Here is a 17,589-nt window from a genome sequence, read left to right on the forward strand (position 1 = left end):
GAGGGGAACTAGTACTTCCCGGGATTTGGAAGCGATGCTTCGATTAATACAGCCCAAAAGAGCATTTGCCTTTTTTGCAGCCACATCACATTGTCGGCTCATATTCAGCTTGTGATCGACAACAATTCCAAGATCCTCCTCGCTTGTAGTGTTGTTGAGCCACGTATCCCCATCTTGTAACTGTGCATTTGGTTTCTTTTTCCTAGGTACAGAACTTGGCATTTATCCCTATTAAATGTCATTCTGTTGTTTTCTGCCCAGCGCTCCAGTCTATCCAGATCACTTTGAATTTTGTTTCTGTCTTCCAAGTTATTAGCTATCCCGCCCAATTTTGTGTCATCTGCAAATGTGATCAGCATTCCCTGCACCTCCTCATCCAAGTCATTAATAAAAATGTTGAAGAGCACTGGGCCCAGGACTGAGCCCTGCGGTACCCCTCTCATTGCCTCTCCCCAGTTTGAGAAGATCCCACTGATAAGCACTCTTTGAGTGTGATTCTGTAGCCAACTGTGGATCCACCTGATCGTTGTTTCATCTAGCCCACTTTGAGCTAGTTTGCTCATCAGGATATCATGGGGCACTTTGTTGAAAGCTTTGCTGAAGTCGAGGTATATGATGCCCACAGCATTCCCACAGTCCACAAGGGAGGTTTCCTCATCAAAAAATTAGATCAGATTCATCTGGCAGGATTTGTTCTTGACAAATCCATGTTGGCTTTGAGTAATCACTGCGTTGTTTTCAAGGTGCTTGCAGATGGATTGCTTTATCATCTGCTCCAGAATTTTCCCAGGGATTTCTGTCAGACTGACTGGTCTGTAGTTGCCAGGTTCCTCCTTTTTACCCTTTTTGAAGATAGGGATAACATTAGCCCTCCCCCAGTCATCTGGCACTTCACCCGTCCTCCATGATTGCTCAAAGATAACAGACAGTGGTTCTGAGAGTTCTTCTGCCAGTTCCTTTATTACTCTAGGGTGCAGCTCATCTGGCCCTGGAGATTTGAACTCATTCAAAGTAATTAGGTGTTCCTTGACCATATGCCTATTGATCCCAAGCTGCAATCTTGCCCTTTCAGACTGTACTTCACCTTTGCTGGGGGTTCATAGACCCTCTTTTGGGAGAAGACTGAGCCAAAGTAGGAATTGAGCACTTCTGCCTTTTCTTTGTCATTTGTTATCATTTTGCCATCCTTATTTAATAGCTGAACCACCATTTCTTTCCTCTGTCTTTTACTTTGCACATAGCTGAAGAAAGCTTTTTTGTTGCTTTTAGCATCCCTTGCTAACCTCAACTCGTCCTCAGCTTTAGCCTTCCTGATGCCATCCCTGCAATTCTGTGCTACCTACCTGTACTCTTCCTTTGTTGCTTGGCCTTCTTTCCACTTCCTATATGTGTCCTTTTTTGTTTTCAGGTAATCTCTAAGCTTTTTGTGAAGCCACATTGGCTTCTTCTGTTGTCTTCCACCTATTTTTCTTGTTGGAATTGTTTGTAATTGTGCCTTGAGAATTTCCTTTTTTAAAAACTCCCACCCATCTTGGACTCCTTTTCTTGTTAGAGTCGCTGGCCATGGGACCTTACTGATCATTGTTCTGAGTTTATTAAAATCAGCTTTCCTAAAATCCAGGGTACGGGTTTGGCTACACTTGGCTTTTGCTTCCTTTAGAACCATGAACTCAAGTATAACATGGTTGCTTTCCCCCAAGGTTCCTGTAACTGCTACTTTCTCCACTAAGTCATCTCTGCTGGTTAGGATCAAGTCAAGGATAGCCGATCCTCTAGTTCCTACCTCTACTTTCTGTAGGAAGAAATTATCCACCACACAAATCAAGAATTTCTTGGAGGGGCCATGTTCTGCAGAATTTGTCTCCCAACAAATATCGGGGAAATTGAAGTCCCCCATTACTACTACATCATGCTTTCTTGAAACATTGGCTATTTGCTTTTCAAAAGTTTCATCCTTGTCTTCTCCTTGTTTGGGTGGATTGAGTAGACTCTGACCACCAGGTTCCTTTTATTCTTTGCTCCATTTATTTTAACCCAGATGCTCTCGATGGGGCTACCAAGCTCATCCTCCTGTATTTCTGTGCAGAAATAAGTATTTTCACATATAATGCAACCCCACCGCCCTTTCTGTTCCTCCTGTTCTTTTTGAACAAGTCCCAGAATCCTTTAATTGCTGTATTCCAGTCATGAGAGTCATCCCACCAAGTCTCAGTTATACCTATCAAGTCATATTTTCCCTCCCATATTAAGAGTTCAAGTTCGTTCTGTTTGTTTCCCATACTCTGGGCTTTAGTATATAGACATCGAAGACCATGTGCTTCATGGTCTGGTTTTCTTCCTACATGTTTGTAAAGACTATTATTGGGCACTATTAGAGCTGTTCTCTGTTGTGGTGCATGAGCCTTCGTCCATTGTTACCCCCAACTTTATGTCTCCCTTAGGATTCAGTTTAAAGCCCTTCTGATAAAGTTCTTCATGCTGTGGCCAAACACATTCTTCCCAGCTTTTGTGAGGTGCAACCTGTCCCTTGCCAACAGTCCATCTTCCAGAAAGTATAGCCCGTGGTTCCAGAATCCAAATCTCTTGGGCTGGCACCACCTTCGTAGCCAGTTATTCACCCAGAGTATTTTCTTTCCCTCTCTATCCCTCTTCTAACTATTGGAAGGATGGATGAGAAAATCATCATAGGATGATTCCTATGGCATCATGCAGCTATTCTGTGCTTTCTACCTTGATGGATATTTTCTAGTATGGAAAAAGACAAAAAAGTGGGAAAACACAGGAGGGCTACAAACTGAAGGCAACGTTGGGTAGACCGTAACATTCCATGAATGAGTGATCCCACAAGAAAAGCCTTGTTTGGAAGCACCCAGAGAGGTGGGGAATACATATGTGTGTTCTAATGCAGATGGTGGAATACCCTCTCAAGAAAAAGTATCATAATCAGCAGTAGCTTCATAAAATGCCAGGTGTTTGTTGCTGAAAGAAGAAAGGGGTCAGCGTTGTCAGTGCTCACTACTCCTCCCCCCATTATTATTTTTATTAGATTTTCTCTCTTTTCCCACCTTTTACACATAATATAGGGTTGGGAACAAAGTTGGTATGCATTCAAAAACATTTATCAGCTCTCATTAATACTCTTATACATATCAGTGTATGCTAACCTTGTAACCTTCCCTTCCAACCCTACTATTCTATGACTACTATTCTATGATAACCAAATATCCAAATATGTGTCTAGAGCTTGGTGCTCAATACTTAAAATTTATTTATATATATATATATATGATGTGACTAGATATGTATCTCAGCACTGGAACTGTCCGGCAAGGGAGCCCACACTGCCCTAAGAGAATAATAACAAAAACAACATGAAGAGCACAATCCTATGCATGTTCAGACATTAAAAATCCTACACCTCCCAGCATCGCTGGCTGGGTACATTTTTCTGTCTAAACATGCATAGGATTGCGCCCTTAAAGTGATAGCCAATCTAAGTTCTTCACACTTCTAGAGTCATATTGTATCAGTTTGGCTTGGGACCATATCCATTTGGCTTCAGTTTTAAAATATAAATATGCAAGTGGGACCTGCAACTACATATTGTGTGGGGGTGGGGTTCCAGAGTTCTATCAGCCAGCAATGCCCCTTTCCATGATACTCTATTCCAACTATTCTGACTTAGTTGTACTTTTGCAAACCTTGAGATTTTCCTGAGCCTATTGTTACCCCCGTCTTGCGTGTGGATGGTGCTGACTCCGCCACATAAGAATCCACACTTGGAGAATGAGTTTGCTATTACTCTCAGGCCTTGCTGGTGCGTCTCCCGTCGACAGCTGGTTGGCCACTGTGTGAACAGAATGGTGGACTAGATGGACCCTTGGTCTGATCCAGCAGGACTCTTCTGATGTTCTTATACATTATTTTGTGGGGTTGGGGTGGGAGGCAGAAATAGATGAATATTTTAAAACAACCTTTTCAAATTAGACTCAAGGTCTGATTAGAACGATAGAGCATACCGAGTCAAAAACAAACAAACAAACAAACAACTGTTGTAGAGTAACTTTGGTGTGTTATTTAGAATAAAAGGTAAGGTGGTATCTTATGACTTAGGAGGGAGAAAAGAAACGGAAGGGGGACGAAGTGTAACGTTATGCATCCATTCCTCATTGAATGTAGCAAAAGTTCTTTGTTTAGACGTATAAGAAACATTGAAAGGGCTTCCCTCGGAAAAAGGCAGGGATGCAGCCAGGCAAGCAGGGCCGCAATCCTAGGCATATTTAGATAGCAAAAAAGTCCTACAACTTCCAGCACTCCCCAGCCATCCATCCTGGCTGGGGAATGCCGGGCGTTGTAGGCCTTTCCCCCCCTGTCTAAACATGCCTAGGATTGCGCCCTACAGTGCCCCGCGGGAAGCCCCTGTGGGGTCGGAGCCAAAGGAGGCCCCGCCTGCGCTTCTCAAAACTCCGCCTCGGTTTCTATGGCAACTCGGATGCGGCGCAGCCCAAGCGGGAGAGGGGGGTGGCGGGAGCTGTTCAGCGCTGCCGTACCGGGCCTGGCTGCCCTCCCCCGCCCCGCGTCCCACCGGCGCGTCGGCTTTTCCGTGGAGGGTCAGCAGCGCCCTCATCTCCCCGGCGCCTGGTTGTTTGTTACGTTCCTCTCCCTGTTTGGAGCTGAGGCTGCTGCTGGCGGCCAGTGGTGGAGCTCGCGGGGTCGAGGCCGTGTCTTCTCTACGGACCGAATGGCGGCTGCCCAGGCGGCTACTCCGGCCCTTGGGTGGGTACCCGCTCTGGCAGCGGGCAGCGGGCAGCGGGCAGCGGGCAGCCCCCCCCCCCATGAGTTCTGCCTGCTTCTGGAAACGAGATTTCTTGTCCTCTGGCGGAAGCCTCGAGGCGTCACAGCGTCTAGGCTGGCCTCTTCTTGGCCGGCTGCACGTGTGCACGGGCATCGTTTGAATGGTGGAACTGGTCTGGGTAGATGTAGGTGAAAGCATAAGCAGAGACAAGATCGTTTTGGCACGTGGCGTCGTCGTCGTGCGTGTAGATAGATGAAGTGCGCGTGACAGTGGGTGGAGGATTCCTTTCTCTCTCTCGCTCAGACACCTGGTTTTTATTTTTTGTTGTTTGTTTTTGGTGTGTGTGTATAAATATCGTTTTTAACTTTTGTAAGCTGGCTTAAAAACTGAGAAGTGGTGATGATGATAATGATAAGTGTTGCCTATTTGAGTGAGTACCCACATAGAATGTGCTTGAACAGGAGTGAGAGGCATGTGTATGTTTGCCAGTATTGTACACTAGTAGCTTGCTGTGTGATGTACACAACATAGATGTGTTATGGTTGCTGTGCCCTCAATTTATGCTTAACACCAGAATCAGGAGGGTAGGGTTTCACACACACCAAGATTTCCTATTGCAGATGTGGAGTATACCTGTGCAGAGGCTGGAATTCCCAAGTAGTTGATTTGTGTACTAACAAGGGGTCGTAGTAGGTTGTACGCAAGATCCCTGAGGCTTGAGTGTGATGCAGAATGTACTGAAAATTTAGAAAAATCTTTTCACAGGAAAAACTAATACTGTTGGTATGTGGTATGCCACATACTAGTGGTACTGGTGTTTACCTATCACAAGTACTGTAAGTTTTTGGATGGAACAGTTTTATTAGTCACAAGTACATGGTTGTACAAAATTTGTAGGAAAAGAAGTGATGGGTAGCTAGCTGGGAGAGAGAGAGTGCATGTATCTGTTTTGCATATGTGTTTTCTGTGTGGAAAGTACTTGGGCATATTTTTATGAGATTTAAGTAGCAGATGAAATTGTGAAGATGGTATCAGTCTTCAGAGATTTTTCTTCAGTGGGATGAAGACTTCTGTGTCATTTAAATGTAGGCTTGATATTTTTTTATAGAGGCAGGCATAGTTGTATATATGTAGGTTTAGTTGCATTTTTTGGTTACGTTTGTGCTCCTTTCATTTGTGTGCTGTGGTATGAATGGATGCATTAAAATGTTCTTGTAAACATACTGTATTTTATTAAATTAATTGGACACACAATTTCTAAAAATGGTGTTAATATAATTTGTTTTTAGAGCTTTTGTAAGCCTTGATGTAGGAGCACTTTAGAAGTTCAATATTTTATCTGATGAATAAGATTTTAAGCTGGGGTGGGCAACTTGTGGCCCTCCTGATGTTGTGGCCTGCAACTCCTATCATTCGTCATCATTGGCTATGGTGGCTTGGGCTGATGGGAGTTGTAGGCCAAAACATCTGGAGGGCCACAAATTGCCATCAGGAAGATGATTTTTCTATTCTTCCTCTGGTTCATGCCCTGTGAAGACTGATCAACACAACTAAATTCTTTGCAGTATAACAAGTTGGTATCTGGAATAGTTATGGTGGTAGCCCTTTCCAATGCTATCTTATACTGTGATCTTGAGGGCTTGTCTAGATGACACTTCTTCTGCTCTGTTGCTAGATGGGAGGGTATTTCACAACAGAGATATCAAAAGTAGCATAGGAATTTTATGCAACAGTCACCTCTGTTGATACTATGCCTCTGTCTGGACTAGTAGTTATTAGTGGTGGACTTAGTACATGGCTTGAGAGTGTTAGGTGTGCTTAGTCAGCATGCCTGCCACTTGAAAAATCCTCTGACCTGAAGTGCACTGACATGTCTGCTCAGAAGTAAGCCTCATTGAATATTCCCACATAAGTATCCGTTAGATTGCAGCATATGCATATTTACTTGCAAGGGAGTCATTTTGTAAACTTCCCAATGTTTGTTTGGGACTGTGGTGTTAGATTACATTTGTTTGGTAAATGAACTTTAGGGCGCAATCCTATGCATGTTTAGACAGAGCAAAGGCCTACAACTCCCATCATGCCCCAGCCAGCAAGGCTGGGTGGTGAATGCTGGGAGTTGTAGGCCTTTTCTATGTCTAGACATGCATAGGATTGCGCTCTTAGTGACTCTTCCTACTTATGATTTCAGAGTGAAGAAAGATGAAGCAGAAGATGGCATTTCAAGAGGTGACAATTTCTTCCACGGAGAAGGAGGAGAAGAAACTGAAATTGAGATTGAACCAGAATCTGCTCTTGATTATGATGGTGATGAAGAAGAAGGAGGAGAAGAGACTGAAGATTATGAGGAAGAATGTAGTGAACAACAAGATTTATTTAGTGAAGATCTGAACAATAACAAGATTGAACGTAAAACTGGTGTGCAAGAGTGGCCAGATGGCTCTAGCTATGAAGGAGAATTTGCATTTGATCTCAAACTTGGATATGGAGAATTTGCGTGGGACAATGGTGAGGTAAACTGGTTTAATATTTAAAATGTGTTTTTATTGTATGTTCTTGCAGCTAAAAACATTGCTATTATTGTACATAAGAATAATAGTAAAGAAACAAGCCAAGGGTTGGGAAGGCTGTTGTAGAATTTTTGTAATACCAAACATAAGAGTTCTTTTCCTTTCCAGTCACCATTCCAGATGTATTTCCATTGTTGAAAATGATGAGAAATCTGTCTGTGTGCACATGTTTTAGGAAGAAGGCAGGAACATAATATAGAGGGGTTTCCTCCTTTATGCTCCATTGCACCCTCTCAGAAGAACTGAGAATTTCCTTTAGACTATACTATATGATACTACGTTATAGGCAGGGGTGCCTATAGAAGCATTCTCAGAGGTTGTCCTATGGTAATGGAATCTGGAGCACATGTGGGCAACCTCCAGTCCATGGGCTGCATGCTACCCTTGCTGGAAGAATCACCCCCATGCATTTTCCTCCCCGGGTACATAGTCCTCATCCCAGCTCTCCAAACAGCTATTTGCCATGCTGGGAGAGCACAATTGCAATGAGGAAGAAGATGTGGGGAGAGTAATCCCTGTGCACCTTCCTCCCCATGCAAATTATACTTGTCCCTGCTTGCCAAACAGCTGTTGGTGGGTACAGAGGGGTCTACACTTCTCCACTCCAGCAGGGGAGAACCTTTGAAAGCCAGGATTGTGTGCTAGTTGTGTGTGTGTGTGTGTGTGTGTGTGTGTGTAGATATGAGAGAGAGAGAGAGAGAGAGAATGTGTGAATGAATGTTAGCACCCAGGCAATGCCCACTGCTGGCTTTAGCTGGACCCACTGGCATGTGGCCCCCAAGTGCCCCCCTGGCTGCATGTATTCCTTGGGGCTAAAAGTTGCCCAGCCCTGTGAGATTTACCAAAATGTGAGCTTGGAGTATTTTCAAGAACCATTGAAAGACCATTTTGATTGGGTTTTTAGTGGCCAGATTTAGGTTTGTAAGAATCTGGGATTTTTAGTATATATCTTCATCTAATTAGAAACATAGGAAGTTGCCTTATACCAGAACAGAGTATTTGTTCATCTAGCCTATTGTTTTTTCTAAGTGACAGTAGCTCTCTAGGCCAGGTCTTCCCCATCACCTGCTGCCTGATGGATCTAGCAGGAGATGCCAGGGACTGGAACCTTCTGCATGAAAAGCCTGTGTACTATAATTGGGTTGTGTTCTCTCTCCTATTTTTATTATGATAATTTTATTTGTATATGGTATTTTAAATATATAATCTGCTTTTAGCAGATGTGTGAGGTGAACTAGAAATGGAAATAATTCATAGCTCTTGTCCCCAATCCAGAACTCATTCCCCCCCCCCCCCCCCCGCAGAACAGGTAATCACTGCTGTTCTGACAGCACTGATCCCCTGGGCACAGAGGAAGGAAGCAAGAAGGGGTGCTTGAATTGAGATCCTCCACAAGAGTTCAGTGCTGATTATATGTTTGGTGATATACATGTGGTTCAGACAGTGTATATTCCCGGTGCTAGAGCACCCCCTCCCCCCACTAATGCTTTCGCACAGCCTTGTATTTTGCAGCTTATCTGGTCACCATAGGTGAAAAGGGATTTCATGCAGCAAGTGAGTGAGCTGGTGGTGGATCACTCTGTCGCTCTTCTGCCAACCCACTTGGCAGTTGGTATGGAAATGCAGTGGGCTGATGGAGGAGAGGTGGATTGCTCTGTCCCTCCTTCATCAGCTCATTTGGTACAAAGTACTTTTTTTTTTTTACTAGCATTCTAAGTTGCTAGTCACCTGCATTTCCATGCTGGCCTTGGAGGAACAGGCTACTATTCTCTTAGCGGGGTGGCAACCTTTGTGGGGTTATTAACATAGCTGCTTTTGCATATGTGGAATGAGATCCAGAAGAGTGTCATGCATATAAAAACCTGTTTCTGTGCACTGATTGTCCTTATTGATTTAGGTTGGGAGAGATTTTTCCAGTTTGATGGAAATATTTGTCTTTATTTTAAATAATATTCCCAAATGTGTAAGATATGTAAATAGTTCAGGCCTGTTACTTTCAAATAGAATTTCATATATTTTGTTCAGTCCTTTTGTCAAATAGATCAGTCCACCTTCCTTCTTTATGCTCAGTGTTTACTTGAACAGAATTGAATAAATATATCTCTATAGTGGGCATACACTTTTATTTAGTTTTTCTGATTTGCAATGAAAGTAATTCATAGTAATAAATCTAATATTAATGAAATTTTTCAAGGCTGTAAATCCTGGATTGAACAGGGTTGCTAGATTTGTTTGAACTTTATCCTCCATATATTCCACTTTTATTAAATGTAATTCTCAATATGTTTCTATGCAGTCATTTCCCCTGGATGAAGCCAAATGGAATAAGCCTCCCTGACTTGCAGATGAATGCAAGTCATACTCTGTTCATACTCTGTTGAAAATATTAGTTAAATCCTCTCTTTATTTCTTTCCACAGTATTCTTTGGGAGGTTGTGGTGGTATATACTTGCAGTCAGTTGTGGCCTGCCACTGCACTTCACCTATTTCCTGTTAACTTTCTCTGAGAATCACCAAGAAATCTTTTTTGTTACCTGGTTAATTTGCCTGCATATAGAGATGTACATTGGAGTCCAGAAAGGCTCATGCATACATGTCTCTGTGTGTGCACATATGGCTGATTTTCACTTCTTGCACTTCAGAGGGAGTTGCTCTGGAGGTTTGACTGTGGGGAGGAGCTTTTCAAGGTGCAAGGGAGACTGCTGCTGGGAAGGGGAACTGAAAACCCCCAGTGTGTGATTGGAATAGCGTACATGGTATTATGGATCCTGGACATATTTAGAAATCTTGAGATCATTTGGGCATGCAGGCGTTAGGCTGCATAAAACGTTCTTGGGCTATGCTTGTGCTCTCTCTGACTTAAGGTAAACGTTACTTCACACATTGGCCTCTTTCAGATGTCAAGGTTAAATCATGGTTTGTTTGTCAAGCAATGCCTTGGGCCCGCATGCTCTCTCCTGTCCTTACGTATTTGGATTCCCTCCCTTGCTTCCTGGTTTGCAGTAACTATCGTTTACCCCAGCATTCCCAACCTGTTGGCACGCTCCAGATGTTTTGGACTTCAACTCCCATCAGCTTCAGCCAGCAGGGATCCTAGGAGTTGTAGCCCAAACATTTGGAGGGTACCAGGTTGGGGAAAGCTGGTTTACCATGATGTTAAAATTAGGTAAAATATGATTACCAGAAACCATAGTTCACCTCCAACTCAGAATTGAAACCTAGGTCAAACTGTAATTGGTGCATGAACATAATTTCCATGTATGCACTAATATTCCTCATGTGTGGATCGTAACATACGATGATCCTACATACTTGTCAGTTTCTTTGTGCATGTACACTATGAAGCCATGCTCCTTTCGCTCATGTCCTGGACTTTGGACTGACACTGAATAAATAGGAAGACATGTTATTGTTTCATAAAATTGTGAATGGCATGGAGAAAGTGAATGGAGAGAAGTCTTTCTCCTCTCATAGTACTAGAGCTTGGGGTCATCCAGTGAAACTGATTGGCAGGAGTTTCAGGGCTAATAAAAGCATGTACTTAACATAATAGATATTTAGTTTATGGAATTTCCTGCCAAAAGATGTGATGGCCACTAGCTTAGATAGCTGTAAAAGGGATTAGATAAATTAGTGGAGGACGGGTTTATCAATGGCTAGCATCACGATGGCTATATGGAACGTATATGTCATTGGGAGCAAAAATGATGGGAGAGGGTTGTCCTTTCATGCTCTGCTTGTAGCCTTTCCAGAGGCAATTAGTTGCTGCAGGAAACAAGATGGTGGACTACAGACTTTGGTCTGAACCGCATGGTTTTTGTTATGTTATTGTTTGCATTGTATGTTCTGCTTAGGAATGTTTATTATGCGTGCTTGCTGTCTTCATTTTTTAACTTTGCTCCGCTTTTGATTTAAAAAAAATCTTCCCTGGCTGGTTAACAAATACGTACCGATTGACTTCTTTTCTTTTAGGTGCTGTGTTCATTTATATAAATCCTGGTGCTTGGTCCTCTTCTTTCATCCTTTCCCCCTCATTTCTTTCTAAAACACATTTCTTATTATACAAATGATCACCTCATCCTCTAGTACATAGATAAGAGGGAATAGCATGAATAGCATGTGTGTAACTGTTTTTTTATGTTCTGTTATTGTTTGTGTAGGTATTTTAAAAACTTTACTATGAGCCTTTTGGCTGTTTGAACTGCTCAGAAAAAGGATGTGATACAACCGTCCTGGGAGTGTATCATTTCAAAATGCAGGTTCAAGATTGTACTTCTGAATGTTTATCAGAAATGACCTGCACCTGGAAACCTAGCATATGGGAGAGAAGCCTAAGTTTGGTATCCAATTAAGCCCTCCCACCAATGAAATGGCTTCTGTCAATGGAATAGGAAGGGAGTGATTCTTCCGCCCCATACACCCTCAAAATACACTGTGGAGTGTTGAAGGATCCCCCAGACCAGATGTGGGGAGGGGGCTGCAGGGGGAGGAGAGAAGGGGAAAGTCCCATTGCACAAGGGGCAGAGTGCTCATGTGATGTTGGATTTGTGATGTTGTCTAGAATTTTTCTTCCAGAGGTACAGGGAGCTTTTGATGTGGGGGATCATTCAGTTATGAGATCCCAGTTTTAATTTTGAAGTGATACAATTCTAGAAAAATTCAAGCCTGTCCTACAGTTTATGTGCTTCATGGAAGCTGCTGTGGTATAATGCAAGATCTTTACTAGTGAATGAACTCCGATTTTGACGGATGGCGCGGAATGGATGATATTGTAGTTGTGGGGCCTCCAGGTTATGGGCATGATCCAGCCAAGGAATCACTTTTAGAGTACAATCCTTATACATGTCTTTTTAGAAGTAAGTCACATTGAATTCAGTGGGACTTACCTCCAGATAAGTAAGTATAGGATTGCAGCCTCAAAAAGTGTTGTTTTCAGTGGGACCTAGGGCCAGTAGCCAACAGGGCTGATGCGCTTACATAATTAACATAGTGCTAGTATAAGCAACCTCTGGTCAATGCCAATAGTGTAACCTGGTGTGACGGTTTTTCCCAGAAAACCTGTCCTGCCAGCTTACATTATTGGTGTTGTGCTTGAGGTCGCTTACATTAGTGCTATGTCAATTTCATAAGCACAGTGGTCAGCTGTATAGTGCCTTAAGTGAATATTTTCTTCTACTGACCTCAATGGGAATTAAAATGTTTAAAATTCCCATAGTTGTGTTGTAATTTCAGTATATTATATAACAATGTTATTACCCTATTTCAGCTCTTGTTGACTGTGTTCAGCCTTGGAAAGAGGCTGGATAGAAATAAATAAGGTGCCTTCTTATGTATTTGACCATGCTAATCATGATTCTTGTAAGCTTTTAGATAAATGTGTATGCTACATCACATTTTGGTTTGGGACAGTTCTGCTATAAATTTGATAGAAAAGATAAACTTCTCAAACGTATGACCAGTTGTACTTTGACTCTATTAAAAGGCTCCAGTACTTATTCCTGAACAGAGAATTATCTCTGAGTTGTATTGCATATAAAATGCTACTGGAAAAAGTACAAGAAGTGCTGTTTTTCCACTTGTGCAGATGCTAACAGAACTTCTGAAACTAGCACAAGCAACACCTAACCTAGTGAAGTCATAATGAGTTGGGCAAGTAGTTGTATAATGGCTTGTGCGAACATTTGCATAAGAAGAATCAAAGTACTGGATTTGACCCTTGTACAATGATGAAAATCTGATTTCTGCAAGCAGTACAAGGTTTGTGCTAGCACAAAGGCACCATTGGATGCAACCCTGTATCTGTTAGCATTTTCTATATTTTGTTTTTTTACAATTTGTGGATAGAGTGCCTTCACAAGCAATAACAAAATATAGATGTTTGTTTGTCCTGCTGTGCTGAGGCATTATTGTGGTCTGTGCATTTAAATTTTCGTATCTGCATAATTTTCTCTCCCTTTTATTTCAGAGATATGTGGGGCAATTTTATAAAGACCACCGTCATGGCAGAGGGGTTTATTTTTGGCCTGATGGCTCCAAATTTACAGGGTCATTTTATCTTAGCCGTAAAGAAGGCTATGGGACCATGGAATTTAACGATGGAAGAAGATTTCAGGTAATTAGAAAGTTCTAATTAGCATAGTACTATCACATAGTGAATATAAAATGGATAAGTTCAACAAACAATTTCAGAATCCTTTTCTGTTCAAATTCATCATGAATGTTTCAGAATTAGTACAGATTTGCTTATTTAAAATTGAAGAATGAATATATTTCAAAGTTGGTTGATACATAGTTTGCTCATTGCCAGGAACTGCACTGCATTGGATATGCATCTTGAACTGGAGAACCACAGTCAGTTTGCACTGAATTTAGAAAATCTGGAGGTCAGGCGATGCCAACAGTGTGTTGTTTTTGGCACCTCCAGAAAACAGCTCTTTTCAAGAAAGTCTTCTTTGGTTCACAAGCCACGGTTTTATTGCCACTCTGTTTCTAAAAATAATTTTAATAACGTGTTTCATTCTTTTTATCTTTTTATCATTTTATCTCTTGTTGTTCACCACTCCGGAATCTGTTTAGATGTGGAGCAGTGTATAAAAGTTGTAGATCAATCAATCAATCAATCAATCAAATGGTGGATGCCAAGTAATGGCTATTCAGATATACACAGACCCTTTTCCCTGCACTGTTCATTCTTTTGTGGTACATCTCAAAGTGTCTGTGTCCCAAGCCAACTTTGTCACACATTTCTAGAAGCAGGAGCAGTTGTAGGATAAGGACTACTTCGCCCAGCCTTTGTTCCTCAACTGACACTTGTATAACTTATGGATCAAGCCCTGATTGCTTCTTCCTGCTCCCTCCTCTCCCACCCCATGTTTCAAGTGAGCTGTCTGCTTGTTATTTTCCTCAGTGTTTTACATGACTACCTGCTTAAATATTTGTTCAGTGCTTTGGTGTTGTTTTTTTAAAAACCCAATCTGTGCTGCTGTTGTTGAAAATCTACCTGGAGAATGTGGAGGAGATGGCTTACTGATTGACAGAAGGGCAAGCCAGGTGACATAACAAACTGAGGTTAACCTAAAACGGAAGCAAAAGCTTCTGAACTCCGACTCATGCCTGAGGAGGCGGGAAGGGGGGAGCATGTGTGGCCAAGCTCCTTGTGGCTCTTTTTGTAACTTGGAATGTTGGTTTAGTGTTTCATCTGAACAAGGCCATTGGGCATTACCCTGTGGGGCACACATTGGGTCGAAGCACCTTTGGAAATTTACCTCACAGTTTTTCCCCCCTTACATTCTGTTGCTTCTGCCCTCATCTTTCCTCAGCAATTTTTAGCTTTAAATTCATTAGGCAAACATTTTAAGCGTTAATATACTAGTGGAGCACATTTTGGTAGAATTGGTTTTAAATTTGGCAGAAATAAAATAACATTTTACAGTTAGTGAGTGAGAGGCGGCCTGTGGCAAACCGGTTTTGTGGGATCAGTTCCAGCTTCTTCCTTCTGATGAAGTGGACAAGGTGCTTTCATCTGTAAAGCCGACCACCTGCTTACTTGATCCTTGCCCATCTTGGCTAATGATGAGCTACAGAGAGAGATTGGGTGAGGGGATCAGGGCGGTGGTGAATACCTCCCTTGAGGAGGGAGTGATGCCATCAGCCCTCAAGGAGGCAGTGATAAGACCGCTCTTAAAGAAGCCCTCCTTGGATCCCCAAGTTTTGAACAACTTTCGCCCAGTCTTGAATCTGCCATTTTGGGGCAAGATCATTGAGCGGGTGGTGGCGATGCAGTTGAAGGCACACTTGGAAGTAGCCGATTATCTAGATCCATTTCAGTTGGGCTTCAGGCCTGGGCATGGGACAGAAACGGCCTTGGTCTCTTTGGTGATATTAGGAGGGCTTTGGATAGGGGTGAATGCTCCTTCCTTGTTCTCCTTGACCACTCAGCAGCTTTTGATACTGTTGACCATGGTATCCTCTTGGACTGCCTGGAGAGAATGGGCATTGGAGACATCGTATTACGGTGGTTCTGGTCCTTCCTCTCCGGCAGGTACCAGAGGGTAGCACTGGGAGAGGAAGTGTTGGACCCGTGGCCTCTCACGTGTGGGGTGCCACAGGGTTCCATCCTCTCCTTGATGCTATTTAACATCTATGTGAAGCCGCTGGGGGCTATCATCAGGAGGTTTGGGGTGCGGTGTAATCAATATGTGGATGACATGCAGCTCTACCTCTCATTCAGATCTTCAGCAGGGTTGGCTGTGGAATCCCTGTCTAAATGTCTGGAGACGGTGAGTGGCTGGATGGGGAGGAATAAGCTGAAGCTGAACCCTGACAAGACCGAGGTACTTTTGACAGGAGACAAGAGTAGGTTGGAGGATGTTGACCTGGTGTTGAATGGGGTACAGCTATCCTTGAAAGACCAGGTCCATAGCCTGGGGGTTATTTTAGACTCCCAGCTGTCCATGGAGGCTCAGGTGTCAGCCATGAGACAGACAGCGTTGTACCAACTCCATCTGATACGGTGGCTGCGCCCCTACCTTCCTGACCATCTGCTCCCATCGGAAGTACATGACCTGGTCTCCTCTCGTCTAGACTACTATAATGCGCTCTACATGGGGTTACCCTTGAAGACAGTTCAGAAGCTGCAGCTGGTGCAGAACGCGGTGGCTCGCTTGATTAAAAGCAGCCACCGGCATGATAACATCACTCCGGTGCTGAAGGAGTTGCACTGGTTACCAGTTGTTTTCCGGGCCAAATTCAAGGTGTTGGTTTTGACCTTTAAAACCCTATGTAGTTCTGGCCCAGCCTCTCTCAAGGATCGCCTTCAGCAACACCAGACAGGCCACTTAACAAGGTCAGCCTTGGATGGCCTTCTCTCTGTCCCATCAGCCAGGACAGCTAGGCTGGTGAGGACGAGGGAGAGGGCCTTCTCTGTGGTGGCCCCCACTCTGTGGAACTTCCTCCCTAGGGAACTCCGCCATGCCCCCTCTTTAATGAGCTTCTGCCACGCACTGAAAACTTGGTTATTCAGGCAGGCATTTGGGGTGGGCTAGGGTATTTTTAAACAATGTTTTAATGTATAATTTTACTGTTTTAAATTGTACTATTGTACGTCACCCAGAGTGGCCGGATGACTGGCCAGATGGGTGATTAAGAAATTTAATAAATAAATAAAATACAAAATTACCTGCGAGTTTTATTGCATTTATTCTGTTTATTTGTATTTATACCTCTCTCTTTGACCTACCAGATGACCTGAAGCTGACTTCCTTTGGGTTTGACTAATATAATATAACATTGCATCTACAATTAGATGCCATTTCAATTTCTACAACTTCTTCTGTAATATTGTGGATCCTACGTTACCTCTTTTTTTGTTTTGTTTCAAGCATTGCTGGTCAAAAAAATTCAGTGCTAATAATAAAAATCGGAGAAAATGCTGCTCGTAACAGAATTGGTAAGGATGATTTTAGGCATGAAGATCATACCATTGACTGTGTTTTGGTAAAGTGAGAGCAATTTTGCAAGTTGAATTAAATTACGTTATTTTTCTTGTCCTTTTCCCTCACATCTTCTGTTTTTGAATATGTTTTCTCTGCTAAAGGGGCTTTACAAAGCTGATGAGCGTTTTGGACCTGGAGTTGAAACCCACCCAGATGATAGTCAAGATGTTGGTTTGTGGCATCGAAGTCATATAATTAAACTGTGTACAGAAATGTCTGGGTATTTTACTCTGTCGGATTTTCCAGAACTGGGTCTCTATTTTGATGCTGAGTCCAATAGAGAGTATATTTCAGAGGAGAGCAGTACAAAGTGGGATCTGAATGAGGAGAATGACCCATTTTTCTACGACTACAAACGTCTTCTCTTAAATGATGATAGCTATACATTGCCTGAAAACATGTACATATACTCAATTGATGCAGATCATCTTCCTCTTACTCGTTCCTTCCTGAAAGAGTTTGATTTCCAGTATTTTAAGAAAAGGAAATGGTTGGCTTATGAAAAACTATGGCCTATAACGAATATAACACCTTTTCTGATCAGGATGCAGAAACACACATATAGATATAGGTAAGCACTGCTGTCTGGGATGAAGTAAATTTGATAGTGGTGCTGACATATTGCTTTTCTTATGTCTTTTCAATGTATGTGATTTTTTTAAAGCTTCCACTAGTCTTCCGCAACCTGGTCCCTCCAGATGTGTTGGACTACAACTCCCATCAACCCCAT

General features: G+C 42.7%; 1 protein-coding gene across 1 annotated transcript in view; it reads left to right on the forward strand.

Moving 5' to 3' along the window:
• Window positions 1-4,492: 4,492 nt before the first annotated feature.
• Window positions 4,493-17,589, forward strand: part of ANKMY1 (ankyrin repeat and MYND domain containing 1) — a 58,083-nt gene continuing 44,986 nt past the window's right edge. Inside the window, exons 1-4 of the mRNA XM_084845678.1 lie at window positions 4,493-4,776; window positions 6,987-7,308; window positions 13,331-13,477; window positions 16,961-17,430. Of these exons, the coding sequence (XP_084701804.1) occupies window positions 4,493-4,776; window positions 6,987-7,308; window positions 13,331-13,477; window positions 16,961-17,430 (1,223 nt within the window). The remainder of the gene's footprint in view (window positions 4,777-6,986; window positions 7,309-13,330; window positions 13,478-16,960; window positions 17,431-17,589) is intronic.

The sequence above is a fragment of the Heloderma suspectum genome, chromosome 3 (assembly GCF_057233095.1).
Source record: "Heloderma suspectum isolate Gila_16-S chromosome 3, 16-S_ref, whole genome shotgun sequence".
Classification (NCBI taxonomy): Eukaryota; Metazoa; Chordata; class Lepidosauria; order Squamata; family Helodermatidae; genus Heloderma; species Heloderma suspectum.